The sequence below is a fragment of the Rhodotorula paludigena genome, assembly GCF_050403205.1.
Source record: "Rhodotorula paludigena JCM10292 DNA, Rt_paludigena_JCM10292v1_ctg39, whole genome shotgun sequence".
Taxonomy (NCBI): Eukaryota; Fungi; Basidiomycota; class Microbotryomycetes; order Sporidiobolales; family Sporidiobolaceae; genus Rhodotorula; species Rhodotorula paludigena.
The window spans coordinates 58,728-86,058 of NW_027481419.1; the positions used below are offsets into that span (position 1 = coordinate 58,728).

General features: G+C 65.7%; 10 protein-coding genes across 10 annotated transcripts; 2 read left to right on the forward strand and 8 right to left on the reverse strand.

Annotated features, from left to right (window-relative positions):
• Nucleotides 1–97: 97 nt before the first annotated feature.
• On the reverse strand, nucleotides 98–2,490 carry JCM10292_003837 (uncharacterized protein; the record flags this gene model as incomplete). The annotated part of the gene is made up of 6 exons (XM_076650689.1): nucleotides 98–395; nucleotides 486–830; nucleotides 891–1,012; nucleotides 1,220–1,564; nucleotides 1,620–1,750; nucleotides 1,821–2,490. The coding sequence occupies 6 exons, from the start codon at nucleotides 2,488–2,490 to the stop codon at nucleotides 98–100; spliced, it is 1,911 nt and encodes a 636-aa protein (XP_076503740.1).
• Nucleotides 2,491–2,985: 495 nt separating this feature from the next.
• On the reverse strand, nucleotides 2,986–5,372 carry JCM10292_003838 (uncharacterized protein; the record flags this gene model as incomplete). The annotated part of the gene is made up of 6 exons (XM_076650690.1): nucleotides 2,986–3,283; nucleotides 3,364–3,711; nucleotides 3,773–3,975; nucleotides 4,102–4,446; nucleotides 4,500–4,639; nucleotides 4,700–5,372. The coding sequence occupies 6 exons, from the start codon at nucleotides 5,370–5,372 to the stop codon at nucleotides 2,986–2,988; spliced, it is 2,007 nt and encodes a 668-aa protein (XP_076503741.1).
• Nucleotides 5,373–5,873: 501 nt separating this feature from the next.
• On the reverse strand, nucleotides 5,874–10,372 carry LOS1 (Ran GTPase-binding protein LOS1; the record flags this gene model as incomplete). The annotated part of the gene is made up of 12 exons (XM_076650691.1): nucleotides 5,874–5,937; nucleotides 6,025–6,176; nucleotides 6,284–6,570; nucleotides 6,650–6,833; nucleotides 6,908–7,492; nucleotides 7,554–7,689; nucleotides 7,774–8,053; nucleotides 8,121–8,631; nucleotides 8,698–9,023; nucleotides 9,107–9,571; nucleotides 9,632–9,735; nucleotides 10,131–10,372. The coding sequence occupies 12 exons, from the start codon at nucleotides 10,370–10,372 to the stop codon at nucleotides 5,874–5,876; spliced, it is 3,336 nt and encodes a 1,111-aa protein (XP_076503742.1).
• A 1,315-nt stretch (nucleotides 10,373–11,687) lies between these two features.
• Nucleotides 11,688–13,698, forward strand: JCM10292_003840 (uncharacterized protein; the record flags this gene model as incomplete). Its single annotated transcript, XM_076650692.1, has 3 exons — nucleotides 11,688–11,709; nucleotides 11,775–12,290; nucleotides 12,371–13,698. 3 exons carry the CDS (start codon nucleotides 11,688–11,690, stop codon nucleotides 13,696–13,698), a joined length of 1,866 nt encoding a protein of 621 aa, XP_076503743.1.
• A 307-nt stretch (nucleotides 13,699–14,005) lies between these two features.
• On the reverse strand, nucleotides 14,006–15,228 carry JCM10292_003841 (uncharacterized protein; the record flags this gene model as incomplete). Its single annotated transcript, XM_076650693.1, has 3 exons — nucleotides 14,006–14,448; nucleotides 14,523–14,834; nucleotides 14,895–15,228. The coding sequence occupies 3 exons, from the start codon at nucleotides 15,226–15,228 to the stop codon at nucleotides 14,006–14,008; spliced, it is 1,089 nt and encodes a 362-aa protein (XP_076503744.1).
• Nucleotides 15,229–15,529: 301 nt separating this feature from the next.
• SND3 (Snd3p) lies at nucleotides 15,530–16,817 on the reverse strand (the record flags this gene model as incomplete). The annotated part of the gene is made up of 5 exons (XM_076650694.1): nucleotides 15,530–15,673; nucleotides 15,751–15,837; nucleotides 15,923–16,078; nucleotides 16,164–16,274; nucleotides 16,770–16,817. 5 exons carry the CDS (start codon nucleotides 16,815–16,817, stop codon nucleotides 15,530–15,532), a joined length of 546 nt encoding a protein of 181 aa, XP_076503745.1.
• A 343-nt stretch (nucleotides 16,818–17,160) lies between these two features.
• On the reverse strand, nucleotides 17,161–20,177 carry JCM10292_003843 (uncharacterized protein; the record flags this gene model as incomplete). The annotated part of the gene is made up of 8 exons (XM_076650695.1): nucleotides 17,161–17,998; nucleotides 18,060–18,615; nucleotides 18,672–18,900; nucleotides 18,955–19,088; nucleotides 19,165–19,438; nucleotides 19,497–19,606; nucleotides 19,675–19,874; nucleotides 19,936–20,177. 8 exons carry the CDS (start codon nucleotides 20,175–20,177, stop codon nucleotides 17,161–17,163), a joined length of 2,583 nt encoding a protein of 860 aa, XP_076503746.1.
• Nucleotides 20,178–21,035: 858 nt separating this feature from the next.
• Nucleotides 21,036–22,168, reverse strand: JCM10292_003844 (uncharacterized protein; the record flags this gene model as incomplete). The annotated part of the gene is made up of 5 exons (XM_076650696.1): nucleotides 21,036–21,112; nucleotides 21,286–21,408; nucleotides 21,478–21,597; nucleotides 21,676–21,821; nucleotides 21,897–22,168. 5 exons carry the CDS (start codon nucleotides 22,166–22,168, stop codon nucleotides 21,036–21,038), a joined length of 738 nt encoding a protein of 245 aa, XP_076503747.1.
• Nucleotides 22,169–22,559: 391 nt separating this feature from the next.
• Nucleotides 22,560–24,021, reverse strand: JCM10292_003845 (uncharacterized protein; the record flags this gene model as incomplete). Its single annotated transcript, XM_076650697.1, has 5 exons — nucleotides 22,560–22,948; nucleotides 23,038–23,142; nucleotides 23,230–23,400; nucleotides 23,470–23,574; nucleotides 23,643–24,021. The coding sequence occupies 5 exons, from the start codon at nucleotides 24,019–24,021 to the stop codon at nucleotides 22,560–22,562; spliced, it is 1,149 nt and encodes a 382-aa protein (XP_076503748.1).
• A 139-nt stretch (nucleotides 24,022–24,160) lies between these two features.
• On the forward strand, nucleotides 24,161–27,293 carry JCM10292_003846 (uncharacterized protein; the record flags this gene model as incomplete). Its single annotated transcript, XM_076650698.1, has 4 exons — nucleotides 24,161–24,613; nucleotides 24,688–24,823; nucleotides 24,947–25,390; nucleotides 26,245–27,293. The coding sequence occupies 4 exons, from the start codon at nucleotides 24,161–24,163 to the stop codon at nucleotides 27,291–27,293; spliced, it is 2,082 nt and encodes a 693-aa protein (XP_076503749.1).
• Nucleotides 27,294–27,331: the final 38 nt, after the last annotated feature.

The window sequence follows — 27,331 nt, forward strand, 5'->3', positions numbered from 1 at the left end:
CAAACAGCGGCAACTGCGACTGCCGACAACTCTCCCGCAGAACCGTCTTGCAATCGAATGAGATGTCCGACGATGGTCTCAGGATACACAACGTCATCTATAACACAAGTCCGTCGGGTGTCAGGGTGGTTTCCAGCGCATTGCGGTCTTCTGCCTTGGCCGACTCCCACTGCTCCGTCGTCAGATTCTTCTCCAGCATACTCCGGCCAAAGTCGAGGAAGGCGAATCTGTGTTGTTTAGGAGGAAGCGAGCGGTCCGCGGCGGGGGCGGTCCAGGGCGGAGAAGGGGGTTCCGTCGATGACGACGTCGAGACGAGGCGCAGGTTCGAGCGGTGGATGTCGCAGTGCGCGACGCCGAGGCTGTGCAGCTGAGCGAGTGCGCCCATAGGATCGAGACTGTCTCCGCCAATACAGAAGAGCGCAGTAGGACGCGGTGAAGACTCCTCATTGTCAGAAACAGAGCGCAGGGACGTGCGAAGAACGCACCTCATGAGGTAGTCGAGCGAGTGATGCTCGATCTGCTCGCCAAACCACGCGGTCAGGAGACCGCACAGCGCGCGATTGCCTGCGGGCGTCCAGAGACCGAGAAAGTGCGGGAAGAGAACGCCGGCGAGCGAAGGCGCCACCCGTTCCAGGTGCTCGAGCACCTCGGCTTCGCAGAACAGCTCTTCCGACGCCGCGAAGCCATCGAGATCGCCCAGAAGGACGCATTCGACATGCTTGAGTACATACCGCGAGTCCGTCGAGCGGTAGAGGAAGACGAGGGAGGGCCGGAATCGGCTCCACAGGCGAAAGGTCAGCTCGGGCGGCTCCTTGACCGTCGGTGCTGATCTGCGCGAAGAGTGTGGTCAGCCGAGTCAAGCGCGCTGACGAAGCGCGAGAAGGACAAACAGGGGGTCCGCCTCATGGCGATAGTTTACGCGTCTTGACAGCTGAGACGACGTCGCGCGGTGCCAGAAATCCTGGTTGAACTTCTTGGGAGTCCACAGGTCCTCGAACTGGAAGTTGAGCACCTGCGCGTGCCGCAGTGTCTCGAAAGGTGGCGGCGGCGGCGAAGGGGTTCGAGGCGGAGGCGTCGCAGGGTCGACTAACGTCTGGAAGGTCGAAGAGGAAGGCTGGCAAGTAGACTGGCATCAGGCTAGCACTCTTTAAGACCATCCAACGAGCTCGCAAAGCGGAGAAAAGCAGCTCGTCTGATGCGCGCACGCCTACGAACTCACCACCTTCGGTCCCGGCACCATCTCGTCCGCCAAGGCGCGAAGGATGCGCTTCTCGTTCTTCTGCCTCTTCGCCGCGCGCTCATCGCCGCCCTCGTCCGCGCGATCCGAGGTAGCGGGGCTGTGCTTGGCGGACGGCGTCATGGCGCCGAGGACGAGGGACGCGAGCACGGCGGCGACGGCGTGCTCTTCCGAGTCGAGCACAAAGGGCGAGATGCACGCGACGCCGTCCTTCTCGCTCATGATGAGCCACTTGCGCCCATTGGTCAAGACGCTGCACATGCGGTCGCGCTGGACCGGGTCGAGCGCGGTGGCAACCTTCTTTGCAGCGACGAGCTGCGCGTGCATCTGCAATGGCCGCCTGTTAGCGACATGCGGAAGGCGAGCAGAGCACTCAGCTGACCTGGAATATGATCGAGTTGCCCTTCTCGGGCCATACCTCCTTGTTCAGCTTGACGCCGTCACGGAACGCGCCCCATTCGGCGTTGCTCAGCTTCTCCTTCGGCTTATCCTTGGTCGCTGGTTCGTCTTCGTCTTCGGGTGCATCAGATACTCGTGATATGTTGGTGACGGGCGTCAATGTAGTCGTGAAACCGGAACGCACCGAGTTCGGGCATGTGCCAGTCAACATGGCCCGCCTCGACGGTGGCAGCAATGAGGTGAAAGTCCTTGTCGCTCATGACGGACGAGAACTTTATCTCGATGAGAATGCGCGGTGGCTCCGCAGTGCCAAGGCCGCCCGCAAGGTCGGCAGCGCTGAGGGTGTCGACAGGCTGCTCGAAAAAGGTATTCTGGCCGACGACGATGGAAAGGAGAGGGCCAGTGCGCAGATTGAGGAGGTACTGGAGCTTGGAGACGAGCTCCCGCTCGCTCGAGTAAGAGAGAAGGATTGTATCGGCGTCTCCGATTACGGCGGGCTGCGGATCGGGGAGTGCGCGCAGGACGATCGGCTCCGTGCGCTCGCCATGGAGGTCGCGCTGCGTGAGCTCAAGCGTGGTGTTCTCAAAGATGCGCAGCGGGTACTCGTTCATGCTCGACAGGCCCGTGAGCGGCGGGAGGTTTTTGACCTCGTATGGCGTGGGCGGGCGAGAGGCGTGCGGTTCGCTCTGCTCCTTGTACACGATGTTGTCGCCCGTGTGAGTCATCTGCATGACTTTAGCCGCAATTGGTGCGCCCAGGCGGCGGCGCAGCTCGTTCCAGGCCGACGTAAACGGATCGGTGCACGAGGGGGAGGAGGGCTCGACGCGAGCCTCGAGAGCGTGCGGAACAGCCATCGTGACAGCGAGTGAGCTCGGAAAGCACTAGCGCGACGACCTTGGCTGGTCGTCAGGCGGGAGCAAGCGGTGAGAGGTGGAGGACAAGGGACAGACGGACCGACGAGAGGAGCGGGGCGACCACGGCGGATTACTCGCGCTAGGGCTGGACGAGGCAAGAAACAGCTTGCGTGTACTATCGCGTGACTCTCGAAGCTCTGCGTCGCCTAGCTGGGTCGTGCTCGCACCCTCGTGCCACTTCCAGTTGCACGTGAACAGCCTACTCCGGACCGCACACAACCAGCAGCAGAGTGCGTATCACGTTTCGTGCGAGCACACGAGGATTGGGAAAGAGACACATGCGAGGGGGTGTCGTCCAAAGGAGGCAGACGGGCAGGGTAGGGCGAGCAAGAGGGAGCGTTCCGCGCAGACAGCGCGACTCCCAACAACTCTCCCGCAGAGCCGTCTTGCAGACAAATGAGATGTCCAACGCTGCCACAGAATACTCATCGTTATCTATAACACAAGTCCGTTGGGTGTCAGGGTCCTTCGCAGCGCACGGCGATCTCCTGCCTTGGCCGACTCCCACTGCTCCGACGTCAGATCCTCCTCAAGCACGCTCCGGCCAAAGTCGAGGAAGGCAAGCTTGTGTCGTCGAGATGGCGGCGAGCGATCCGTGGCGGAAGAGGTCGAGGGCGGAGAAGAGGGTTCCGTCGACGGCGACGACGAGACGAGGCGCAGGTTCGAGCGGTGGATGTCGCCATGCGCGACGCCGAGGCTGTGCAGCTGATCGAGCGTGCCCATCGGGTCGAGACTGAGCCGGTTGCCCACGATGGCCAAAGAGAGCCGTCAATACTATGCGACACGAAAGCGACGCAGGACGAGAAGGCTTACCTCTGCAAGTACTCAAGCGAGTGACGCTCGATCGGCTCGCCGAACCACGCGGTCATGAGTCCGCAGAGTGCGCGATCGCCTACGGGCGTCCAAAGTCCGAGGAAGTGCGGGAAGAAGACGCCGGCGAGCGAAGGCGCCACCTGCTCCAGGTGCTCGAGCACCCCGGCTTCGCAGAACAGCTCTTCCGCCGCCGCGTAGCCATCGAGGTCGTCCAAAATGACACAGTTGACACGCTTGAGCGCGTACTGCAAGTCCGTCGAGCGGTAGACGAAGACGAGAGTCGTGAATCGGAATCGGCTCCACATGCGAAAAGTTAGCTCGGGCGGCTCGTTGACGGTCGGTACAGGTCTGTACGAAAGAGTGCGAATTAGCCGAGCTGTGCGGTCTGACGAATGCCGAAAAGACACACAGGGGATCCGCCTCATGCCGATGGCGCACGCGTCTCGACAAGTGAGACGACGTCGCGCGGAACCACAAATCCTGGCTGGATTTCTCGCGTTTCCACAGGTCCTGGAAGCGGAAGCTGAGCACCTGTGCATGCCGCACTGTCTCGACAGGCAGCGGCGGCGGCGAAGGGGTGCGAGGCGGAGGCGTCGCGGGCTCGACGAACGTCTGTAAGATTCAAGAGGAAAACAGGCAAGTAGGATGCGCATCAGAATTGCACACTCGAGACTACGAGACGAGCTCGCAAAGCGGGGAAAAGCAGCTCCTTCGACGCGCTCACGCCTACAAACTCACCACCTTCGGTCCCGGCACCACCTCGTCCGCCAAGGCGCGAAGGATGCGCCTCTCGCCTTTCTGCCTCTTCGCCGCGGGCTCGTCGTCGCCCTCGTGCGCGTGGTCCGAGGCGCCGGCGCCGTGCTTGGCGGACGGCGTCATCGCGCCGAGGACGAGGGCGGTGAGCACGGCGGCGACGGCGTGCTCCTCCGAGTCGAGCACAAAGGGCGATACGTACGCGACGCCGTCCTTCTCGCTCAGGACGAGCCACTTGCGGCCGTTGGTCAGAAGGCCGCAGGTGCGGTCGAGCTGGACCTGGTCGAGGTGCGCCGAGACGGCCTTGGCAGCACTGATTTGCGCATAGAGCTGCTCGCGAAAGGTAATCAGCGTCGTTCAAAGGGATGGGCGTAACAGCGAACCTGGAAGAGGACCGAATCAAAGGTAGGGCGCCAGGTGTGTCCGTCCAGCTCGTCGAGCTTCTGTTCGCCGAGGAAAGCACCCCAAGGTTCCTTGCTAACTTGCGGCTTGGAATCACCCTTTGATGCCTGCGCCTTCTCATCTACACACAGAGCCAGTCAGCGTCACGCCATGCATGTACATAGCCTGTGGCGTGACGCACCGAGACTCGGCCAGTGGAAGTCAAGCTCGCCCTTGCCAACGATGGCCACAATCTCCTCGAAGTCCTGGTCGCTCAATACGGTCTCGAGTTTGATCTCTATCGTAATGCGAGGCGGCTCGGTTGTGCGGAGGCAGTCCGAGAGGTCAGTCGCCGCGATCGTGTCGTTGGTCCGCGCGAAACACGTGTTGCGCCCGACTGCGAGCGAGAGAACCTTGCCCGCGCGACCGTTGAGGAGCACTCCAAGAGCGTCCGTGAGACCCTGCTCGGTCGAGTAGCTGATAGCGCGCGCGTCGTCGTCGCCGAGCTCGTCTGGCTTGGGGTCGACAAGGGGCCGGAGGCGGATGGGCTCATCGCGCTCGCCGTCGAGATCGCGGTCGCGCAGCTCGCGGTCAGTCTGGCGGAAGATGAGCTCGACATAGTCGTTCATGCTCGAGATGCGGACGAGAGGAGAAACGGTCGCGACTTCCTTGGCGGTGGGACCACGCGACGAGTGCGTCTCCGCGGGCGGCTTGAGCACGAACTCGTCCTTAGAGACGGTCAGTCGCACAACCTCCTTGATGCGGATGGGCGACTTGAGCGGGCGGCGAAGCTCGTCCCACGCCGCCGTGAACGGATTCGTGCTCGAGGGAGGGACGGGGTCGACACCAGCCTTGAAAGCGCTCGGAGCAGTCATCGTGACAGTGCGGAAGCTCGGAAAGCAGTAGCGTGACGACCTTGGCTGGTCGTCAGGCGCGAGCAGAGGGTGTGAGGTGGAGGACAAGGGACAGACGGACCGACGAGAGGAGCGGGGCGACGAGGGCAGCTCACTCGCGATCCGGCTGAGAGAGGGATCAAGCAGCTCGCGAGTACTATCACGAGGCTCTCGAGACTCTGCGTCGCTTAGGCGGGCCGTTCCCGCTACCTTGTGCCACTTCCACTTGCACGTGAAGATCCTACAGCTCCGTTCGGACCGCACACAACCAGCAGCAGAGTGCGAGTCACGCTGCGTGCGGGCACACGAGGAGTGGGAAAGAGACACATGCGAAGGGGTGTCGTCCAAAGGAGGCAGACAAGCTGGGGAGGGCGAGGGAGGATGGGAACGACAAAAGGATGCGGGCGTGATGTGCGGGATGCGATGGAGGATGTGGACGGGAATGCGAGTGCACGGAAAGAGAGCGAGAGAATGACGGGCAGATCATTGCGCCGGACCGCGACTCGTCTGCAGGAACGTGCCGAGGAACTTCTTGAACTGCTTGCCGCTGCAAGTCGCGAGCAAACGGAACACGGTCGTCAGTCTCGGCCATTCTACCCGATCGTGAAATCCTGAGAGCGTGAATGAAACGCACTCGGGCGCCTCCTGCAGCGCGGTCATGAACTGCGCGCTCGTTTCCGGCGGGCACGAGATGGACGGGAAGAACTGCGTCGTCATGAACTCGACAAATTCGTTGCCGCGCTTTTGCAGCAGCGCCTTGAGGAAGTTGGCAATCTCGCCAATGACCTACAACCGCGCGTGGGTGTCAGCAGGGGTCGGTGCGGCGATGCGGAGCAATCAATGCGTGCGCCGCGCACTCGCGCTGCGAACGACGCGGGAGAGAAGGAGCGCACCTGGAAGCTTTGCGCGTCCGAGTAGTCAAAGTCGGGCTTGAGCGGCACCTCGAAGCAGATCTTGACCGCGTTCTCGTACAGGAAGCGCTCGAACCCGGGCACGGGGCTCGGGGGCGGCGCAGTGCCGTTCGCGAGTGGCGGCGCGGTCGGCGGGCGGTACGGCTCAACCCACAGCTGCAGCAGCTTGTTGAGCACGCCAAAGCCATGCCGCTGATCGGGCGCAAGCGAGTCGGTCGAGATGTAGTGCGTGATCGACTGCAGGATCGATTGGAGGTGCGCCTTGTTATCTGCGTGCAGGCATTGGCGTCAGTCGCTTGCCAACGCGTCTCACGCTTTAAGGGCGAGAAAGGCGAGAGCCGAACGCACTCTCAGAGTAGAAGACCTCTTGCAGGTTGGCGCCCGTGATCGAGAGGATGAAGCCGAAGTAAGCGCGGCGGAGGGTAGAGTGTTGCACCGTGTCGTCGGTGCCGGCGATCGGGAGCTGGAGGAAGTGGAAGACGCGGTTGAAGACGGGGAGGAGGAGTGTATCGAGGATCTCGAGGAAGTTGGCCTGCGCGGACGGCGACACACGCACAGTCAGCTTTCAATCGCAAAAAAAGCCGGGCTGGCTTCGCCACGACGCACCTTGTACTTGGCGACAAGCAGACCGAGGAAGCTGAGCAATTCGGCGAGTTCGGGGAAGGTGATCTCGCCGACGAGGCAGTCGATGAAGGTCGGAATGAGGGGGAGGACCGCCTGGCCCGTCGTCGCGACGATGCGGTTGAAAGCGAAGCGCGCCGCGTCGCGGATGACGATGAAGCCGGCCATGACCTTTGCGCTTGCGAGGATCGTCTCGGTCGCCGAGCGGAAGACGTCGACCCAGGCCCCCTGCGCGATGGGCGTCCGGGCAGACAGGTCTGGAAAGCCCTTGGCGACGGACGCGGCGGCCATGATGAGGTGGTGCGCCTTGAAGACGGCGTTCAGGTCTTCGGGCGAGGTTGCGGTCGGGCGGACGTTGGCCTGGAGGTCCTTAAGGAGGGGATCCAGGATGGCGTTCAGGAGGACAACCTGCTGATCGGGAATCTGGTTGAGGATGGAGATGAGGGTGCCGACCGTCTCGAAGAGATACAGCTGCGAGTCGAAGACGGAGGGGGTCGAGGCGGATTTGGTGAGGATGGCTTCGGAAGGGGGTTCGGAATCGGGAAGGGAGGCGTTGACGACGAGCAGGTCCTGTGAAAGGGTGCGCGCTTTAGCCACCGACTCGTGCTGGATGAAGGGAAGGAGGCCTCACCTGCATGCCCGTGAGGATGGAGCGGACGAGGTCGCCCGAGACCTGCGACTGGACGATCGCCTTGGCCTGGTAGATGAAGCGGCTGAAGAGGTAGAAGACGCGCGCCTGGACGGCTTCTTCCGGCTGATGCAGGCCGCTGCACATTCCGATGCGAACTCTCGTTAGCGGGGTCCGGCGAAAAGCTACCATGACCGGGACAGAGTCGAGGGAAAGGACGCACTGCTCGTCGAGGAAGCTCGGCAGTATCTCGGTGATGAACTCGGGACAGAGGCGGAAAAAGTCGTGGTACCGGACGACGACCTCGAAGAACTGGAGGCTGACGGCCGGGTGCGCAAAGTTGACGACCTTGGAGCGGCACGCGCGGAGCATGAGTTCGCCGAGCTGCGAGAGCGGGAACTGCGTGTAGTCGATGCGGTAGTCGGGCTCGCGCTTGGCGCGCTGGATCTCGCTCTGCGGGACGAGGACGAACGCGCCCGGACCGGTTGCCGAGATGGCTTGACCTGCGCGAGGGCCTCGAGTCAGTTACAGGCGAGACACGCGGCGGAGGCGCGAGCCAGTGAAGCGCACCGTAGCCGTAGAGCATCGCGAGCGCGAGCTCGATGCGCTGCCAGCTCAGCCTCCCATCGTTGGCGCCGCCCTGCTCAAAGAGGTCGATCGTCTCGAGCACGATGCCGCGCACGCCCTGGGCATACAGCTCGGGGTCGATCCACGCGACGCCGTCGCCGATGACGCGCAGGTTCTTGCGCATCTCGGCAAACGCGAGCATGTCCTCGTCCTCGTCGCCCTCGAGCGCGAGCTCCCACTCGACGTCGGCGCCGTGCGCCATCTTGCCCACCGTGCCCTGCAGGAGCTCGGTGAGGAACGCGCGCTTGGCGTCCGTCAAGGTCGGGTCGGGCATGCCCGCGCCCGCGCCTGCGCGCCGCTTCTCCTTCTTGTACACCGACAGGATCGCGGTCGCGAAGGGGTACACGGCAATCGAGATGTCGTCGCGCGGGTCGACGAGGAAGCGGAGGAGGAGCGGGAGGAGCGCAGTCGCCATCGTGTGCGCCGTCGTCTTTGCGTCGGGCGCCGATGAGGTCTGCCGCCGCGTGAGAGCAAATCAGTCCAGAGGAACTCACGCTGTTAAGCAGTCGGAGGTACGCACATCGTCGAGGATCTTGCACAGCTCGGTCCCGACGCCGTTGAGCAGTTTCGCGAGCTTCTCGCGGAACCGCTCGACGTCGTCGCTCTCTGCCTCTTTCCGCCCGCCCTCGCGGCCCGTGTCGACGAGCGCGGCGAGGACGGTGCCGACGTCGAGGACCTCGAAGAGGCGGAGCTTGTCCGGCGCGGGCATGCCCTTGCCGACCGTCTCGATCAGCGTGTCGGCAGTCGCCGAGCGGATGGCGATGGCGAGCGGCGACGCGAGGTTGATGCAGCGGAGGAGCAGCCCGATCGTCGACGGCGTCACCATCAGGTTGATGTCGATCCACGCTGTGCGAAAAGAGCCGCGTATTTAAGGTCAGCTCGTCACGTCTCACGCAAAGCGAATCAGCGCAGCGGTACCGCCGACGCACAGACATAGTCTCCCGCGACGCGCACTGCCATCTCTGCGATCTCCCTCGCGGTCTTGCCCTTTAGCCCGACCTCGTGCTGCCCCGCTGCCGGCGCCGGCACCGCATCGGGCGCGTCGACGCCCTCGAGCGCCTCGCCGATGACGCCCCACACGGCGAGGGCGATGGCGGGCGCGTCGCGCTCGCGGACGGCGTCGCGCAGCTCGGTGTCTTTGCTGAGGCGCTGCGGCGCCTTGTTGAGGCGGAGGTGCACGTCCGAGATCTCGAGCGAGACTTCGTGCAGGATGCGCAGGAAGAGGTCGGTCGTGTGCGGGTTGAGCGGGACGGATGCGCTCGTCGAGGGGACGGCGAGGGACGGCGGGTAGGTGCGGAGGAGGGCGAGGAGTGTGGTGAAGAAGGTGGGCGAGACGAGCGGGTAGGCGTGGACAAAGATGGCGGCGGCGAGGTGGACGATGGCGTTCTTGAGGACTGTCTCGCGCATACCGTCAGCTCAGGATTGATGTTGATCCTGGGCATGCATAGACGCACAGGTGACGCCGTTTTCTGCCGGGCCGGCAACGAACTCGCTCGAGAAGTAGTCAAACAGGCTTGACTGGAGGACCGCGAGCGCGTCCTGCGGCAGTGTCGGGAGGCTGTGGGCATTTGAGCAAGGGTCAGCTCTGTGGCACTAAGCTTGAGACAATGGTCGTTGCCGGTGCTAGGTGCAGGTGCAGCTGCTCGAGCAGCTCACGCGACTCGCTCGAGGGCGCCGTGTCGACCTCGATCGGGCACCTCCGCCGCCGCAGAGCCGCGAGTAGAGTCTCGCAGGCCTCCGCGTGCACGCTCGAGGGCCAGAACGGCGAGAGTGATGGCATCGAGATGCGCTCCACCTCGAGGCGGTGCCGCCCTCGACTCGCCCGCAACGCCGCAGAAGCCCGCGCCTGCACCGCTGAGCCCTCGAGAAAGTCTCCCCAGCGCCGTCTGCCCTTCCGCCCAGCCCGCCCACCCCCCTGCCCGCGCTCAGAGAGGGGAAAACCGCTCGACGCACGCTTCTCCGACGACCTGGACGGCAAACATCCTCGCCTCGGGCGCGAGTCCGCGGCCCTGGAGCGCGCCCTCGTCGCGCCCGTCGAGAAACAGCTTCCAGCACGCCTGCCACGTCTGCCCCGCCGCGTCCTTGACCTGCTGCAGGAATTCGTACGACCGGTGCCGCTCGGCGGCGCTCACGGACGGCGCCTGCGAGAGCGCGAGAGAGCACGCCGCGGCGATCTGGGCGGGGAGGTCGTCCATTGCGCGACTGGCGCTCGTCTCTGCGCGGAGTGAGAGCGGGAGAGGAAGGGCGGAGAGAGCGAGGATGCGAGGTGCAAGAGCAGAGGCGGAATGACGGCACGGTCGCTCAGAATCCTGCACGGGGTCTGTACGTCTCTGTCCTACAGCTTACAAAGCCCGCTGCCTGTTCCGTGCACTTTTCTGGCGGCGTCCGACAAAGATGCTTCCCCCGACTACACGGCGAAAAAGCGGAAGACGGTTCTGGCTTCGCAGCAAAAGGCCGCTTCCGGGATCACTCTGTTCGTTCGAAGTCTGGCTGAGCTGGCGAACGTGAGATTTGCACGTAAAACGGCCGCGGCGACGTGACTGTAGCGGAAGGATGAGAGTCCCCTCACGCTTTTGAGCGCGGAGAGCGGCTCAAGCGAGCTGCGAGCAAGCGCGCAAGTCGCAGGTACCGCACGTGGATCAAAGAGAAGCATCACGGCGGCTCCAGCAGCAAGAAGCGTGGCATCAGACCGTCGCGAGCAGGGCAGACCACGGTCTAGCCGGCTTGATCGTTGCCCAAGCCCGTGAAGAGACGACGCGCGTTCAGCGTGGACGCAGTGACACGCGAGCGAACCGAAGTGCGGGCAATTGCGATAGCACGACGAAGGAGGAGAGCCGAAGAGGCCGAGTCGAAGCCGAAGCAGACGACAGCGGCCGAGCGAATCGACGTGCTCAGAGAGAGCGGGATGCGCAGCAGGCCCAGCCATACAGTCTGATGCAGGCTGTCGCAAACAAAGCTTCTGGCGGGTCGAGTGCGAGTGGGAGGGCAGGCGACAGGCTGGGGTCCGTGCGGTGCAGCAAAGAGAGGGGCACGCGAGGGCGCGCACAGCAGAGCGGGGGAGCCTGAGCACGTTGACCACGCATCAGTCACCCACGGACTGCTGTCCAGGTGGCCGTGGTGCGGCGTGTGCGCGGGTGTGGTGGCCGCGAGAGGGAGCGAAGGGCGCGACGTGCTTCCGCGCCGCCCCCTTCGCTCTCCCGCCTCCAACCCGCCCGCAGGAAACGCGTGCGCAGAGCACTGCGAGGTGCGTGCAGTCCTCTGTGGCAGTCAGTCCTGCCCTGCGCTGCCCGCGTGCTGACTCGAGTGCGCCCCTGTGTCCTGTGTCCTCCTTCGCCTCCGCGTGGTTCCGCTTGCCCTTGCGCCCGCCTGCGCCCGCGCGACGCCGAGCAGCAAGTGCCCAGCGCCCGAGTGAGCCCTACTGACCCCGTCGCAGCCCCTGTCCACCCCCCTGCGCCCCTCGAGCACCCGCCCGCCCCCGCCTGCCGCGTCGTGCTCATCCGCTCGCCAGCAATGTCGCGCTCGTCCTCGCGCCGTCCGTCCTTCCTGCGCGCGCTCTTTGCTCGCGTGCAGACCCCGCTGACTCGCTCAGCTGCACAGTCGCGTACAAGGCCACCGAGCACCAGCTCGCCCACCCAGACGACACGGCCTCGCCCGCCCCCTCTGCTTCCGCGACCCCGGCTCGCAAGTCCCGCACCACCGCCGCCGCCGCCGCCACGCCCTCGACCCCCGCCGCTACCCTCGCCCAGCCGGACGATGAAGACGACGACGAAGATGCCGCCGCTGCTCCCGCGCTCGCCGCCATCGCTGCCGCGTCGGGCTCGTCGTCGTCTGCACGCCCGCGCAACACGCCCATCAGCGCGAGCGGGCGCCGGCTGCACAACCGCGCCGAGGAGGGCAACCTGTGGGACGCCGAGATGGACCGCGTCCTCTTTGCCGGCATGGCCCTCATCCCCGCCCTCGGCCGCCGCACCGTCTGGCTCGGCGACGACAGCTACGGCCGCAACGGCCTCCTCGGAGAGTACCTCCGCCGCCAGACGGGCAAGATCCGCAACCGCACCCAGGTCGCGAGCCACCTCGCCGTCATGCGCAAGAACCGCCCCAACGACCAGCAGCGTGCGTTCCGTTTTTCCTTCCACTCGCGCATCCGCCGCACGCCCCATGCTCATCCTCCCGCCCGATTACGCTCCGCGCAGTCGCCGACCTGATCAATGGTCACCCGCTCGCGGCCGACGCGCTCGCGACGACCAACTGGTCAGAGCTCCTCGGGCCCGACCTGCACCCGACCTCGGTCTCGATCGCCAAGGCCGAGAACGACCGCGTCAAGCGCCACCGCGATGAGGTCGTCGCGCTGCAAAAGGCGCGCCGCGGCTCTTCGGCGAGCCTGAGCAACGCCGGCTCGCCCGCCGCGGCGCACGTCAGCCGCTCGTACGTCTCGAGCCCCGGGCTCGGGCCGGGCGGCGCGTCGGCCGCGGGCAGCAGCCACAAGGGCCGGAAGCGCGGCGCAGCAGGCACCAAGCGCCGCGCCGGCCGCTCGTCGGCCGCCGCCCGCGACGCCGACGACGACGACGACCTCGCGAGCAGCGACCTGAGCGAGCTCCCCTCGTCCGACGACGAAGACGGCACCGCCGCCGCTGGTGCGAGCGCGAGCTACAAGAAGCCGCGCGTGTCGTCGCGCCCGCCGGCCTCGCTCTCGGGCGACGGGTTCGACCTCGCGCCCGCGGGGCCGGGCAGCAGCGCGCGCCCGCACTCGCGCCGCACGTCGGCGCGCAGGTCGTACGTCCCCTACGGCGCGCTCGCCACGGACGGCTCGGACGCCGAAGCCGAAGCCGAAGACGACGACCTGACGCTGTCGCCTGCGAGGACGCGCCGCGTCCCGCCCGCGCGCGGGTCGACCACGCCCGGGAGCGGGTTCGCGCCGCCCAAGCAGCCCGCACTTCCCCTCGCCTCGGGAGCGAGCGCGCCGCCCGCGCCCATGTTTGCGGCACCGGCGCCTGGGCCGTTTGGCTCGCCCTCGTCGTCGTCCGCAGCAGCGCCTCCGCCGGCCGACATCACGTCTGCGTCGATCTCGGCTGCGTCGACCGCCTCCGCCTCCGCCTCCTCCTTCGCCGCTCCGCCGCCGCCCAAGTCCGCTTCCGCCGCGATGGACCTCGACGACGAGCAGCACACCGACGCTGACGAGTCCAAGCCCGTCGTCGTCGTCGGCGTGCCCGCGCCCGCCGCACGCGCTGCTGCCGGCGAGAGCACGAGCACGCTCGACGAGCTCTCGCGCGTCGCAGCGGCCGCAGCGGCTGCTGCGGTCGACGAGCCGGCGCAGGCGGACAGCAAGATGCACGTCGCACTCCTCGACGAGGGCGAGCGCGAGGCGCTCGAGGCGGCGCGTGCCCGCGCGCGGGAGGCGGGGTTTGGTGAGGTCGAGGCGGGCGAGCTGGGTTTGGGCGAGGAGGGAGAGGAGGGCGAGGGGGGCGAGCGCGGGTTCTTTGGCAGCGTGCGCAAGGGCTTGTGGAAGCTCGTCGGGCTCTGAGCGGGTGACATTGGAGGCGCGCTTGTTATGGTCCGGAGCGGGTTCGTGCCGAGTGTCGTTCCTTCCGCCTTCCCCTCTTTGCGATTCGTGTGTGCGCTCTGTGATGCATGCTTTTGCAATTTTGACGCTGCTCTGCGTGACATGCGAAGATGCAGCGGAGGTATTGTTCGCCTGTGTCTGGGGCGCGAGGGCGGGCGCGAGGGCGGGAGCCTCCGAGGTGGACGCGGCGGGAGGGCTCTGACCTGCTTCAAAGTCAGACTCGTCGTCGCTCCAGGGTGGGAAGTCGACGCCTTCACCAGCCGACATGTCAGCAAGCTCTGCATGACGGGCGTTTCTGAGCCAAGCGCGAGAACAACTGACCAAGGGCCTCGATCCGCATCTTGCGAATCCTCCCAAAGCGGCCCATCGCAGCGCCCGCCGACCGGCCGAGCACCTTGCCAATCTCGGTGAACGTTAGACCCTGGCGGCGGAGCTCGACGAGGCGGTATTCCTCGAGCTCCGTCCAGCGCGCAGGCGCCGGCGGCGGCGTCGGCGACGGGGACGGCGACGGCGTCGGCGACGGGGACGGCGACGGCGTGCGTTTCTCGTGCGCGTCGGGCGAGGGGGGCCTGCCGCGCGCGGCGCGTGCGGCGCGCTCGGGCGAGGGTGTGAGGCCCGTGTACGGCGGAGACGAGGGCTGGTCGGCGAGGATGCGGTCGACGGCGTGCTGTGTGCCGATCCATCTGCCGGAGCGGTCGACGTAGTCGCGCCCTGCACGAGGGACAGCGGTCCAGGTCAGTCCTGCACTTGTCGCCTCGAGCTGAACGACGAGAGTAGCAGCGCACACGGCTCGAGGTCCAGGTCCGTCTTGAGCTTCTTCCATCGCTGCTGGCACGCCGTCAGGCTGCGCTTGAGCCGCTCGGCCGTCGTCGTCCACGGCTCGCCGCGGATGCACGACCACAGGAGCAGGTCGTCCTCGCACTCGAGCCAGCGCCCCGTCCGATGCGCTGGGTTCGACGGGCGCCGCCGCCTCTTGGTCGACGGTGCGGGCCGCGCGGTGCGAGTGCACTGAAGCGGGTCCCGCGTCTGGTAGAGCCGGAGCGGGCACGTCGGGTCGAAGCAGGTCCGGTCATGCTCATGGTCGGCTCGAAGTCGCTCTGTCGCAGGGGAGCAAGGTGAGCGAAGAACGAAGGAAGCGTTCTGCGCGAAAGGCGTACCGAGGTCGGCCTCGATGTCGGGCGTCTCATCCTGCAGCGCCTGTCCGTTGACCCGCACGAGCGAGTCGTCGTCGTCCTCGTCCTCCTCTTCGAACTTGACACGCTTCGCTGGGTGGTCGCCCTGGTCCTCGAAGACCCCACCGCCATCCCTCGTGCGACTCGGTCCCGCGACAGGTCCTGCAGCGGAGGCCGGGCGGTTCGACACGTCGAGGAGGGCTGCGCGCTCCCGGTAGAGCTCGCCGAGGCGCTTGTGCAAGGAGGCCGTATTGGGCGAGAGCGGGGTGGTGGACGTCTGGCGAGACGCGTCGGGACGTGCAGATGCGGAGGGAGACATCGTGGCGGGCGAGTGGAGCGTGTGCAGTGCTCCGAAGGGTCTCTGCTGGGCGGAGGAAGTCTCGGCTGAGCAGAGGGAGCGAGGCGAAGCGCGAGAGGGAAACAAACAACAATGCTCGCTTCCGTCGGCACGTGCATCGAGTCCAAGGGGTCGCTGACGACACTCGGCAGTCTCTTCAAGGCCGCACTCGACAGCCAACGCAATGCACTGCACAAACCCCCCTTCGTCTCACGCTTTTAAAATAGGCACTCCTCCTTCTGCCGCAGCACTTCTCCCTTCCCGGCGTCCCCGACGCACATGCTCACTTGTCCTTCTTCGCCTCGACCTTGGCCGGCTCGGCCGCCTGGTCCGTCTTGGCCGGCGCGCCGAAGAGGCTGGGCGGCGCCTCGAACGGGCGCTTCAGGTCGCCCGTCGCGGGCTTGCCGAGCAGGTGGATCTTGAGGATCTGCGCGCGGAGGAGCGTGACATTCGGGTGAGTACTGGTGCAGAGAACTGAAATGATATAGGGGCGGCAAGGCGCACCTTCGAGTCGTAGAGCGACTTGAGCGGCATGATGCCCTGGATGAAGAGCGGCTGCGTGTACTTCATGTACAGGTGCATGAAGGCCATCTGTGCGACCCCCGCATGAGCCGTATCAGCAAGTGCCCGTCGAAAGCTTTCACCCACCGAAAAGCGCAAGGGAGCGCAGACGCACGAAGAGGACGCCCATGAGGACGCTGCGGATCGCCTTGCTCGTCTCGGCAAGGTCATAGTCGCGCACCGTCGTCGTGACCTGCGACGGGCCCTCGCCCGACATGGGCTTGGCCGGCTCGGTGTACTTGAGCACCTTGAGGTCGTTCTTCTGCTTGATCTGCGTCGCGTGAGCGTGAACAGGTCAGCTCGTCGTTCGCCGCCGAGGCGCATTTGCCCCTTTTCATTCGATGCGCGCGACGCACCTTGAGAGTGACAAAGTAGTAGATGCCGAGGACGAGCGTCTGGGAGAAGACGTAGAAGCACCGAACGTAGAACAGGATGTCGGGGTCGGCAAAGTCGATCTTGCGAGCGACCTAGAGACGTGCAGGTCGAAGGGGTGGGCGTAATCGGGCCGTATAGTAGACATGAGTAGATCGAAGGGTGACACGCGGGTTCGGTTGCGCGATTGGGTCGGAGAGGAATGTCGGAGGGTGAGGAGGCGCGAGAACGATGAAACGGTCGAGAAACGAGTTCCACGATTCAACGGAAAAGTGTGGGTGGATTCGATGGCGAGTAGGGTAGGTTGATCGATTCGGAAGAGCCACGGGCACGAGGGAGGGGCAGGAGAGCGGTATCGAAGGGAGAAAGGCGTCGTCAGTACTCGTTCACCTCGCCTCATGCGGATGTCCAGGCAGCCTGCCGCGGCCTTCGCGGAGCTGCTGATCGAAGGGCTGGTACGATTCGCGCGCCGTATGGCTGTGGTCCACGTGGGCGAACCCGCACGACCGCGCGATCCTCCCCCACGGGCAGTGCTCGCCAACAACACGTCCTGAGAGCATTTCAGCAGTACTGATGGACTGAGTACGTACCTGCATCGCTCCTAAGCTCACGACGAGGTTCGTTACAGCTGCAGACATCTTGAATCGGTACGAGGAGGCGAGCTGGGAGGAGAGAAGCGTGGTCAGGCGTGGGCGGGACGGGAGCAGCCTCTGGCGGTATGAGGTAGCTTGTAGGGAGAGCTGCAGACGCACAGCAAAGTCTGGCGAGGCGCGGCGAGGTGAGCGACTTGCTGCCACCGAGGACGGCGACGAGGCGGCGCGGACGCCCAAGTCGTCTCGCCGCGGCGTGCTCGTGCGCCTCCCCTTGACTCCCTCTCGCCCTCGCCTGCAACGTGGAGATCTGATCATTCTACTGCACAAAGGGAACCCATACAACATACTAAGTCTATTAATGGACACACGCAACTGAACCGAGGACGACTTACGAAAGCGACGAGCCAAAGACCGGTTCCGCGAGCAGGCTCTGCAGATCAAACTCGCTCTGCGTCTGCCCGAGCGCCGGTCCCTGCATCCCGACCGCCGCCTCAACCCCACTGTGCATCTGCGTGGTCGCCGATCCACCGAGGCCCGCCGCAGCCGCTGCCGCGCCGATGTGCGGGTTACTGAGCAGGCCCCCGACATCGAGCGTCCCGGCAAAGTACTGGCTCGCGAGCGTGCCGACATCCATCCCCGCCGCGCCGAGCGAGCCGACGACCTGGTCGAGCGCGCCGGACGAGTACATCGAGATGAGCGTTGACAGGTCCGGCAGCGCGGCGGGTGCGCTGGGGGACGCAGCTGGCGGACCGTGCGACAGGCTGGGAGGAGGCGCAGCCGTCGAGACGCTCATTGCTGAGAGGCTTGCAGCGGGTGGAGAGGGCGCGGTGGCGCCGGCAAAGAGGGACGACAGCGTCGAGAGGTTCGACGTTGAAGCCGCGGCAGACGGGTGAGGGCACGTCGACGGGTCGGGCGGGGCGGCGGTTGTCAGGAACGCCGAGACGTCGGTTCCGACGGACGTTGCAGGGCCGTGCGACTGGTAGGCGGAGGGCGCAAAACTTGGGGTCTGCTCGAACGGCGGGCTTGAGAAGGCCGGCATGGGCGGCGGCGACGGGAGGCTGACGGCCGGCTGCTCCTGCGGCGACTGCTGCCCATACGAAGACGAGCTGCCCGGAATGTGCATGCCCTGTTCAAGCGGCATCTCGCCGAGGTAGTCTTCGAGACTGGCGATGAGCGGCGCGCCGTCTGTCCAGGACCATCCCATCGCCTTCAGGCCTTCGAGGATCCTGTGCGCAAGCCGAGTACGGTCAGACGCCGTTGAACTCAGACCGGAAGAGCGCGACGCACCAGCGCAAGTCGTTCTCCTTCTGGTCCTGCGTGAAGCCCTCGCCGCCCTCCTCGACCGTCCTCGCGCCCTTGAGCACCTCGATCCACTTGTCGAGGTGTTCCTGCTGCAAGAACGTCAAGAACGCCAAGCTCGGCGCCTCCTTGACGCACTGCGCGACCATGCGCGCGGCCTTGAGCGCCGTCTGCTCGACCTGTCGCAGGAGCAGCTCGAGGCGCTCGAGCGTGCGCCGGCGCTCTGGCGCGCGGTGCGCCGCCGTCGTCGCGCCGTGCTGGGGCGAGAGCGGCTCGCGCAGGTCTGACACGCGCCGCGTCAGCTCGGTGTGGACGGGGAGGATGAGCGCCGCCCAGGCGAGGCCGAGCGTGTGCAGGCACGCCTTCATGATGAAGAAGCGCTCCTTCTCGAACGGCGCGGGGAGCGAGTGTGCGGCCGTCGCGGCGGGAGAGAGAACAAAGGCGATGCGCGACTCGAGGATCGCGAAGAGGTGCAGGAGGTGGTCGAGCTGCGTCAGGTACTTGGCCGCGAAGTTCTCGTTGAACGGCTGGCGGCGGGCCGCGGCTGCGAAGTCAGGACGTGAGCAGTCTGAAAGCGCGGATCGAGGAGTAAGGACGCACTGCCCGAGATCTTCTCGCCGCATTCACGTGCGAGACGCGCGGTGTGGTAGGTGAAGGGGCGCATCGGGCGGAAGAACAATGTGACCGAGTCGCGGACGTCGACGTCCTCAACCGACTCTAGAAGCGTCTCCTCAATCGAAATTGGCACTTCGCCGCATAGCAGGAGGTCGTCGGTTGCGGTGAAGTGCGAGGTGCGGCCGGTGTTGGCGGCGTACAATGCCTCGCGCATCTGCATGGCCCGCTGTTAGATTGTTGCCAATATGCAGAGAAAGAGAGCGCTCACGATGAGCGCGCTCCAGCCGAGCGACATGTTGACAATCTTCATCGTCGAGCCCGGCAAGTCTTGCTGGTTGAGAATTGTCTGGAGGTGCGAGACGAACGCGCTCCCGTACGGCTTGCCGGCGACTGGATCGCTGCCTGCAAGCGCAAATCCGTCTGGTCAGTCTGCGCGCAAAAAACAAGGCGGGTCGAGCGAGCAAGAGCCGCCACTCACGACCTTCGAGCATCTCGAGCAAGTAGCAGCACGACATGGTCTCCTCGCTCGTATGCACGAGCACGCCCCTCCTCCACGCAAGGTCGACAGCTCTCCTCCCAAGCTTCTCGCACGCGGCCTGGCGACGAATGCCGAATTCGCGCAGATCGGGGCTTGTCTCGAGGAAGGCGGGTGTGAGGGACTGGTAGGACGGAATGGCGCTTGCGCCGTCGGCAAACAGGGCGGGATGAGAGGAGAGGCGGGCGGAGAGGGCAATGGTGATGCAGGCGAGAACCTGTTGGAACGGAGATGAGCCATCGGCCAAAGGGAATCAACACTGCCGGAAATCTCACCTCGGTGTGCGGCGGCAACGCATCAAGTCTTCGCCCTGCAGCCTCAAACTGCTGCAGAATGCGACCTCGAATGCCTATCGGCAGCCAAGATTGCGGGAAAGTTTGGTACACTGCCGCGGCGCGACGAGGTCAGCCGTCTCGCTTCGGCCCGAAAAGCTTGCACCGGTCTATGACTCACGCTCGAGGAGATGCGCGACGAGCGCGCCGTTGTGCTCCTGCGCCGCGAGCTTGTCGTCGACGTCGTTCAGGGCAAAATTCGGCTCGCGGATGCTCGTCGCAAGCGTGTCGATCCCTCCCGGGTGCCGCGGCTGGACCCACGGAGTGTTGCTCGCGCCCATGAAGTCGGGCGCGTCCGGATCTGCGGTTCCAAACGTCGCCCTGCCGCTCGAGGGTCAGATGAGCCGCGCAGAGCTGAGGGATGCGCAAACGAAAGACGCACTTGGCCTCCTCGATGCGCTTGCCCGACCTCGGCAGCGCCTTCTTGCGCACGACTGGCGTCGTCGTACACACCACGCCGGTCGCCTTGCAGCGCGGACAGCTGCCGGGGGGCGGGACGGGCTCGCACTTGAGGCGGCGCATCTTGCAGCAGTCGCACGCCGGCAGGCGCTTGCGCTTGTGGCCTGGCCCCGAGCCGTTGTCGGACGACGCGACAGATCCGTCGCGTAAGGTAGGAGGTGCCATGATCGCTCAGCAATGCAAAGGCGGATCGACCGGAGCGGAAATTCGGGTGGTTCGAGGCGGTGTAGACGTCGACCCCTCCGTCTGAGCTGCTTTCCGAGGGATCTCTGCGGATTCTCTGAGGATGCTGTACGGCGAGCACAAGGTCAGCGAGTCGGTTCAAGCCGTGCGGTCGGCGCGAAAGCCGTATTTTCGAGGATCGCACGATCGCTTCGGACACGCAGCGAGAACGGCGACCAACGCTCACCAAGCCGGACAGATTTCTTCAGCACGCGCAGCACTAGTCGTCAGACACGTGCGAGTGTTGCCGTTGGCGATGGAAGCGGTTGGTCGTGTGCAGGGCGAGCACGCCAAGCCGAAGGACGCGGGCGACTTTGTACGCGCGTGTGGGCGGGGTCGCTGGCGGCCACAGGTGCGATGACAGATCGCTGACAGGCTGAGGCAGTCGATCAAGCAGACTGGACGCAGCGCGAGGCGGTACAGAGGCGGTAGAAGGAATATGAGGAAACGGGGGCCGGCGGCATCCGGAGAAGATTTCCTCGATCTGACAAGATGCACTTCCTCCTGTCGCCCCTTGCGGCCTTCTCTTGTCGTCTCGCCCGCCCGATGTCTCCGCTGCACCGTCGCCGCACCACGTCTCGCACAACGAGACCGCTGCTCGATCAATGGACTGATCTTGTGAGGAGCTTGTTGCACGTTGCAGCGCGACACTCTCGAAAGTCGGGCAAGCGCCGTCTCGCGTTTCTCCGTTGATCCCGGTCCAGGCTTGCACGCAATGCGGGCGACTTCAGCAGCACCTCCGTACCGCTAACAATCTAGGTGTGAGCCGAAAGACCCGCCTGTGGGCTGGGCTCGCAAAGCTTACTCCGACGCCGCCGACGTCGAGTTGTCGCCGCGGCAGCCGACGCCTGGAAGGAGGATGTCGTAGGCGTAGACGTCTGCGGGTCGCGGCTCGGATCAACCGCGATGCTTCAAGAGGGAATCAAAGCGCGTGCGGCGCACCGAGCGCGTAGTATTGCACCGAGTGAATCGAGTATTCCGTCTCGTTTGCCTGCGCCGTCACCCGCAGCAGTCAGATCGAGCTCTTCAGATGTGCGAAAGGAACGGAAACGAGCGTTGGGGCCCTTGGCGAGCTCGAGCGCCTCCTCGGCCGTGTCGACCACGTCGGAGAGGCGCCCGCCCGAAGCTTGCGGGAGGTGCAGCAGGCGGTGGAGGAACCATGCTCCCTGCGTGACTAGGCGCTCTCTGCCAGTCAGCAACAACACAGGAGACCAGGCATAAAAAGAGAGGGAGGAAGACGCACGCTCCGACCCGTTGGCAAAGAGCGTCTGGCCGCGCACGCACAGGTTCTCGAGCGACGGTTTCGCGAGGTAGTACGTCTCGCACACGACCGTCTGGTCCTTTTCCCCAGCGCGGAAGTACCCTGTCTCCCTCCCCTTCCTGTCAGTCCTTTCGCCCATCCGGGGGTGCCGCAGCGAGGGGAAAGAGGGGGTGCGCGCACCGGGGATCACGCCGTACTCGCCGTCGCACTCTGCGTCCGGGTCGTCGCACCGGAAGAGCAAGCCCGCCCTGTCGCCGTCGACGAGCCGGTCCAGCAGGCCTTCAAGCCCGTTCGGATCCGCCGCGGCGCCGAACCAGTCTTTGAACCTGCGCGCGCGCCCGCCGCCCAGTTTGTCAAGTAGAGCGGCGGAGGCAAGGAGAGAGAGAGGGAACGGGACGCACATCCCGTCGGCGCCCCAGCGGCGCAGGTGCGCGCGCGCATGCTGCGCAAGCTCGAGCGCCTCGCCGAGCCCGTCGGCGATCAGGCGGCGCTGCGTCGCGTTGCAGCTGCTGTGCGCGGAAAAGGCGGTCGTCGCGCCGGCGGACCAGGACGCAGACGCGGACGAGGGCGGGGTGAAGGCGGAGAGGGCGCTGGAGATGGAGGGAGGGGCGGAGAGCGGGGCGGAGAGGGCGAGGGTGGGCAGGGCGAGGAGGTAGGAGAGCGGGATGAGCATGGCGATTGGGCGCAGGTGACGACGGAACAGCAGCACAGCGACAAGAAAGAGAACGAGAGAAGCGAGCTCTATAAGCAAGAAAAGATGGTGAAAGCCGCTTGAGAAGGTCCCACCCACGGACGCGATCGAGCAGGAAGGACCGCGGTGGTCGTCGATTGAGAGGTTCCAAAACGAGCGTTGGAGCAGGAGCACAATGAGCCCGAGATAGATCCCGTGCGAGACGGCGGGGCGAGCGATTCCACTGGAGCCGGAGCAGGGGCGGGGCCAACAGCGTTTGCTGAGCCCGGAAGAGTGCACGTCCTGGCGCACGCTGACGAGGAGCAGTTTCTCCAGTCACATTGGACCAGTCGCGACCAGTTCAGGAGAGCAAGGCCGTGCGGGCACACCTCTTCTACGCCGCGCCGCGGGTCCACTCCTCCCACCGGCCGAAAACCTCCCTCGCGATCCCCTCCCAGCCCTCCGCTGCGGTCCGCGCACGTATCTCCTGCGAGCCGAAGAGCCCGCCGGGCGTGCAGGCTGTACCGGTGCGGAAGTCGGCGGGGGACGGGAGTTGGGCGGAAGAGGGAAGCGAGAGGCAGAGGAACGGGAGTGGGTTTGCTGGTCGTGCGGGTGAAGCGACAGAGGCGTCTTCCGCGGGGTCTGCAGACGCAGGCGAAGCTGTGCTGGCGTGGAGGAGGAGGGCCGAGAGTGCGTCGGTGGGCAAGTCGGACGGTGCGGGTGCGGACGAGTCGGGCGGCGGGAGCGAGTCGAGCGGGAGGCATCGCGCGATCCGCGCAGCACCTACAGACGGGCCACCAGAGCCGGAACAGTGAGCTGCACGGGACTCGTGCGGGGCGGGGTCAATTAAATCGGAGGAGAAGCCCGCGCACCCTCTTCGAGCGAGACGGCGAAGGGCGCCCAGCTGATCAGATGCTGCATCGCCCAGCGCGCGAGCGGTCCAGACGAGCGCGACAGGCCCGTCGTGGGTACGAAGCCTGGTATCGAAGAGCACGGTTGCCTAGTCAGCGTGCGTGCCTCTTTGTACAGCGCACCCGCCTGACGGGAGAGTCGACGAGACGCACCGGGCGAGACGGCTACGACTTGGACTCGGTTGTCGCGCAGCTTTGAGGCCCAGTAGGCGGCCGAGACGAGCTGCGCGGCTTTCGAGGCTGCGTAGCGGGATTTGCCGGTGCTGGGCGGGGCGGAGTGGGAGGGAGGGGAGGGCGGGGGGTGGAGGAGCGAGGTGAGATGGTCTGCTCGGGAGCACATTCACTCAGTTTGCGGCCTCTAGAGTGAGATGAGGGCTGGAAGAGGGAGCGGACCGAGGGACGAGACGAATTTGTGCAGGTTCGAGGTGGTGACGACGATGCGCGAGGGGCCCGACGAGCCGAGGAGAGGTCCCAAGAGGCCCACGAGCAAGTGTTGAGCTAGAGATGGGCGCTCGGTACGAGTCAGGAGCTTGTCGACGGAGCGAAAGCAAGGGAGCGAAGCGCACAGCAGGCGTTGACGACCGCTTCCTCGGTCCAGGTCGTGTCGCCGAGTGGCACTCCAGTACAGGTGGTGTTCCAGCATGCAGCGTTGAGCAGGAGAGCGTCGATGTGATGTGGTGCGCGGTGGTGCACGGTGCGAGCGAACGAGTGCACCGAGTGGGCGTCTGCGAGGTCGAGCGGGAGCCAGGCGAGCGGGATGCCATGGTGGTCGCAGCGGGCGGTGAGTGCGTGCTGCTCGTCCGAGAGCTCGCTCGTGCGGTGCGCTGCGAGGATGTGCCAGCGCGAACGACGAGGGGAAGACGCGGCGATGACGCGGTCGACAAAGGCGGCGAGGGCAGCGAGGCCGAGGCCGGACGAGCACCCGGTGCACACGAGCACGCGCATGGCACTTGCACGCGCTCTCTGGCGCACCTGGGAGCCAAGTGGGGACAGCGACAGAGGCGAGCCGACTAGACTCGGAGGTGGAGCGGAGCGGATTGCCCTCCCTCGCACTCGCTAGAGACTAAAGGCGGCGCAGAGAGGAATGGCCGACATTCCCGCGTCCTTTGCTTCCCGTCTGCCAGGCGACGCCGCCCTTTCGCCCTCGCCCGAGCCCTCGCCGTCCCCTCCTCCTCCTCCTCCTCCTCGCGCCGAACCTGCACCCGCTCCCGCTCCCTCGCTCGCAGCAGGAGACAGCGCCCCGCGCACCGTCGTCCTCACCTCGGTCCACCCGACCGACCCGGCAAAGCAGCGCGCGTTCGAGGCCCGCTACTTCCTCCCCTCCGACTCGTCCTCGTCCGCCGCCGCCGCCTCGTCGCGCTCGTTCCTCGACCTCCCCGAGTCCTACTTCCAGCCCACCCCGTCCGAGCTCCAGCAGGCCTTTGCCGGCCAGGTCAGGAAGCGCGAGGACCTCGTCGACCGCCCGCTCCTCACCCAGAAGCTCCGCGACCGCCAGGACGCGGAACGCAGCCGCGCAAAGGCCGCCCGCTGGCCCCAGGTGCGCACGAGACGGACTCCCTTCCCTTCACAATCTCTGTGACTCTGACAGAACAGTGACTCGCCCGCACGCAGACCCGCATCCGCATCCGCTTTGCCGACCGCTCGCAGCTCGAGGGCGTCTTTCCCTCGTCCGACAAGCTCGTCCACCTGTACGAATTTGTCCGCCTCGCCCTCCGACCCGACATCCGCGACGTCCCCTTTGTCCTCTGTGCGTCCCGGCCTCCCGTCTCTCGCTCTCTCTCTCTCTCTCTGCGCGCGCACCTTCCGCGCGCTGGAGACCAATGTTTGCGACGGACAGTCTCGCGGACGCTGACGGCTCGTCAACCCGCAGACCAGACCCCTCCGCGGACAGAGTACCGCCGCGGCGACCCCGCCCACAAGGGCAAGTCGCTCATGGACCTGCAGTTCACGCCCTCGTCGACCCTCTACCTCAAGTTCGAGCCTCCCTCCGCCTCTCCCTCCCCCTACCCCTCTTCTTCCGCCGCTGTGCCGATAGACGTCGACGCGCTGAACGCGACGACAACGTCTCCGCCGCCGCTCGTCCCCGACATCCTCGCCGTCGCCGCCCCCCTCCCCACGCCGCCTTCGTTCGACCCGCGCGAGCCCGCGCCTCCCGCTTCCTCTGCGAGCGCCATTGCCGGCACAGAGTCGGACGAAGCGCGCAAGAAGCGCGAGAAGGAGGAAAAGATGCGCAGGCTGCTCGGGATGGGGGGAGGAGGAGGAGGAGGAGGAGGGGTCAGGCCGAGCTGGATGAAGGCGACGGGGAAGGATGCACGTGAGTTTCATCCAGCGGCCGCCGCTCTTTTCTGCCCCGGATTGTGTTCTTGGAGTGGTCATGCAGGGATGTGGGAAAAGAACGTTTGCTCACGTTTCGTTCCGCTCCGCAGACAAGAAGTGACCGCTCTCTTCCCTTACGCCCTCTTTCCTTTCGCCACTCTTACCTTTCGCCCTCTTTCCTTTCGCCCCTCCTCGCATCGCATTCCAACCCGCCTCGTTCGCCTCATTCTCTCGCTCTTTTCACTCGCATGTCGTACAATCCACTCGCACCTCGTCGTGTCTCCTCTCCCTCACTCGCCGCAACGTCGTCGGCCTCTGCTCACCTCCGTTTTCAAAGAGCGAAGAAGAGTCCACATGACAGTGGACAACCGTGGGACAAATTCTGGTCGTCGCACCGTCTCGCTGGCGACGACTCCAAGCGCACGCCTCGGGCTCGTCTCGGTCCGCGCACGTCCCCTTCGTCCGTCCGCGGTACACAGGTGTCTCTGTCTGCCGCGTCCGTCCTACGAACAGTCGTCCGTGCTTTAGCGCATGTACGTCGGCGAGCCCGAGACGTCGCTGCCGCGCGCTGCGCTCGGCATCCTTGCTCTGGCTCGTCCTCGTCGGGCTATCAATCTCTGGCTTTCGCGCTGCCTGAGTTGGCTGGACGTGCTCGCGCTCTCAACTGTGGCTCGGACTGCCAGCTTCTCGAGATGTCGGCTTCTGCGGCCTCCTTTCCCCCTCTCGAGGCGGAAAGAGTGTTCGAGGAACCGTCAGCCGCGACTCCATCTGCGGCTCCTGAAGAGCCACAATGGTGTGCGGTACAGTCTGCACTCGCTGTAGCTTACGTGCAACGCTGACGCTTGCACGCAGCGGTAGAAGCGCCGGACCCGCCGTGGACCTTCGCCGAGGACCTCACCGCCCTCTCCCTGCACGCCCTCTGCCTCCGGACCCACACGCCCCTCTCTTCCTGGCCCTTTCGCACGCTCTGCTCGCTCGCTCTCCCGCGCCACGACCCGGCCTCGGTGCCGCAGCGCCTCGAGCGCGTCGCCACCGCCCTCGAGGAACTCGGCGGCGACGACCCGCGCCGCGTCTGCCTCGACGGACTCGTCCAGACCGAGTCGACGAACCTCGAGCAGCTCGCGCACGCCTTGGGGCTGCACTCTCGACCGTCGAGTCCCAAAGGCCCCGCATCCGCCGCGACGCCTCCCTCCATCGACGCTGTCGCGCGTCCTCCCTCGCCCGCTCCGCCTCCCACCGCGCACAACAAGCGAGCGCGCATCGTCCAGGTGCGCGAGCTGCACGTCCCGCCGTCACCAGGGGGAATCCTTCGCGTCGAGGACGACGCGCACGGCATCCGGCGCGTAAGCGTCTCTGCCCCTTCGCCGCTAGCGCAGTCCGCTGCGCCTGCGCCGGATGGCGCGCATACCTTCAGCGTGCACGAGGACAAAATGGACGACGACATCCCGCGCAGGCGAGTCCGTAACAGGGTCGCTGCGCAGCTCGATGCGCTGCTGTACCCTTTCAACGGGGCCACGCCGCGCACGCTCCTTACTCCGCCACACGTGACAGAGGATCGAGTATCGACGGCAACGCGCACGCCGGTGATGCCGCGCCGGCTTGACGAGGATGCGGATGCGCCGCTCGAGCTAGGAGGGAACGCGCAGGTCACGCCTGAACTGGCGAAGAGATCACCGCGCGTGTGCAGGGACGCGCCGCTGCAGGCGCTACTCGAGGCCGTGCAGGCGAGCGAGGGCAAAGAGGGAGAGCGGTGCGAGGAGCAGCGCAAGGTGGACGAGCGCGAGAGCGTCGCGGTCCGGAGCACGTCGGGCGACGAGCCCAAGCTGAGGACACTTACGAAACAGAGGCTAGAGAGTGTTGGCAAGCAGGAGCGGGAGACTGAGGTGATGGTGGTGGACTAGCACACAGCGGATTCGGATTGTACAATGTGGTGGGAAGA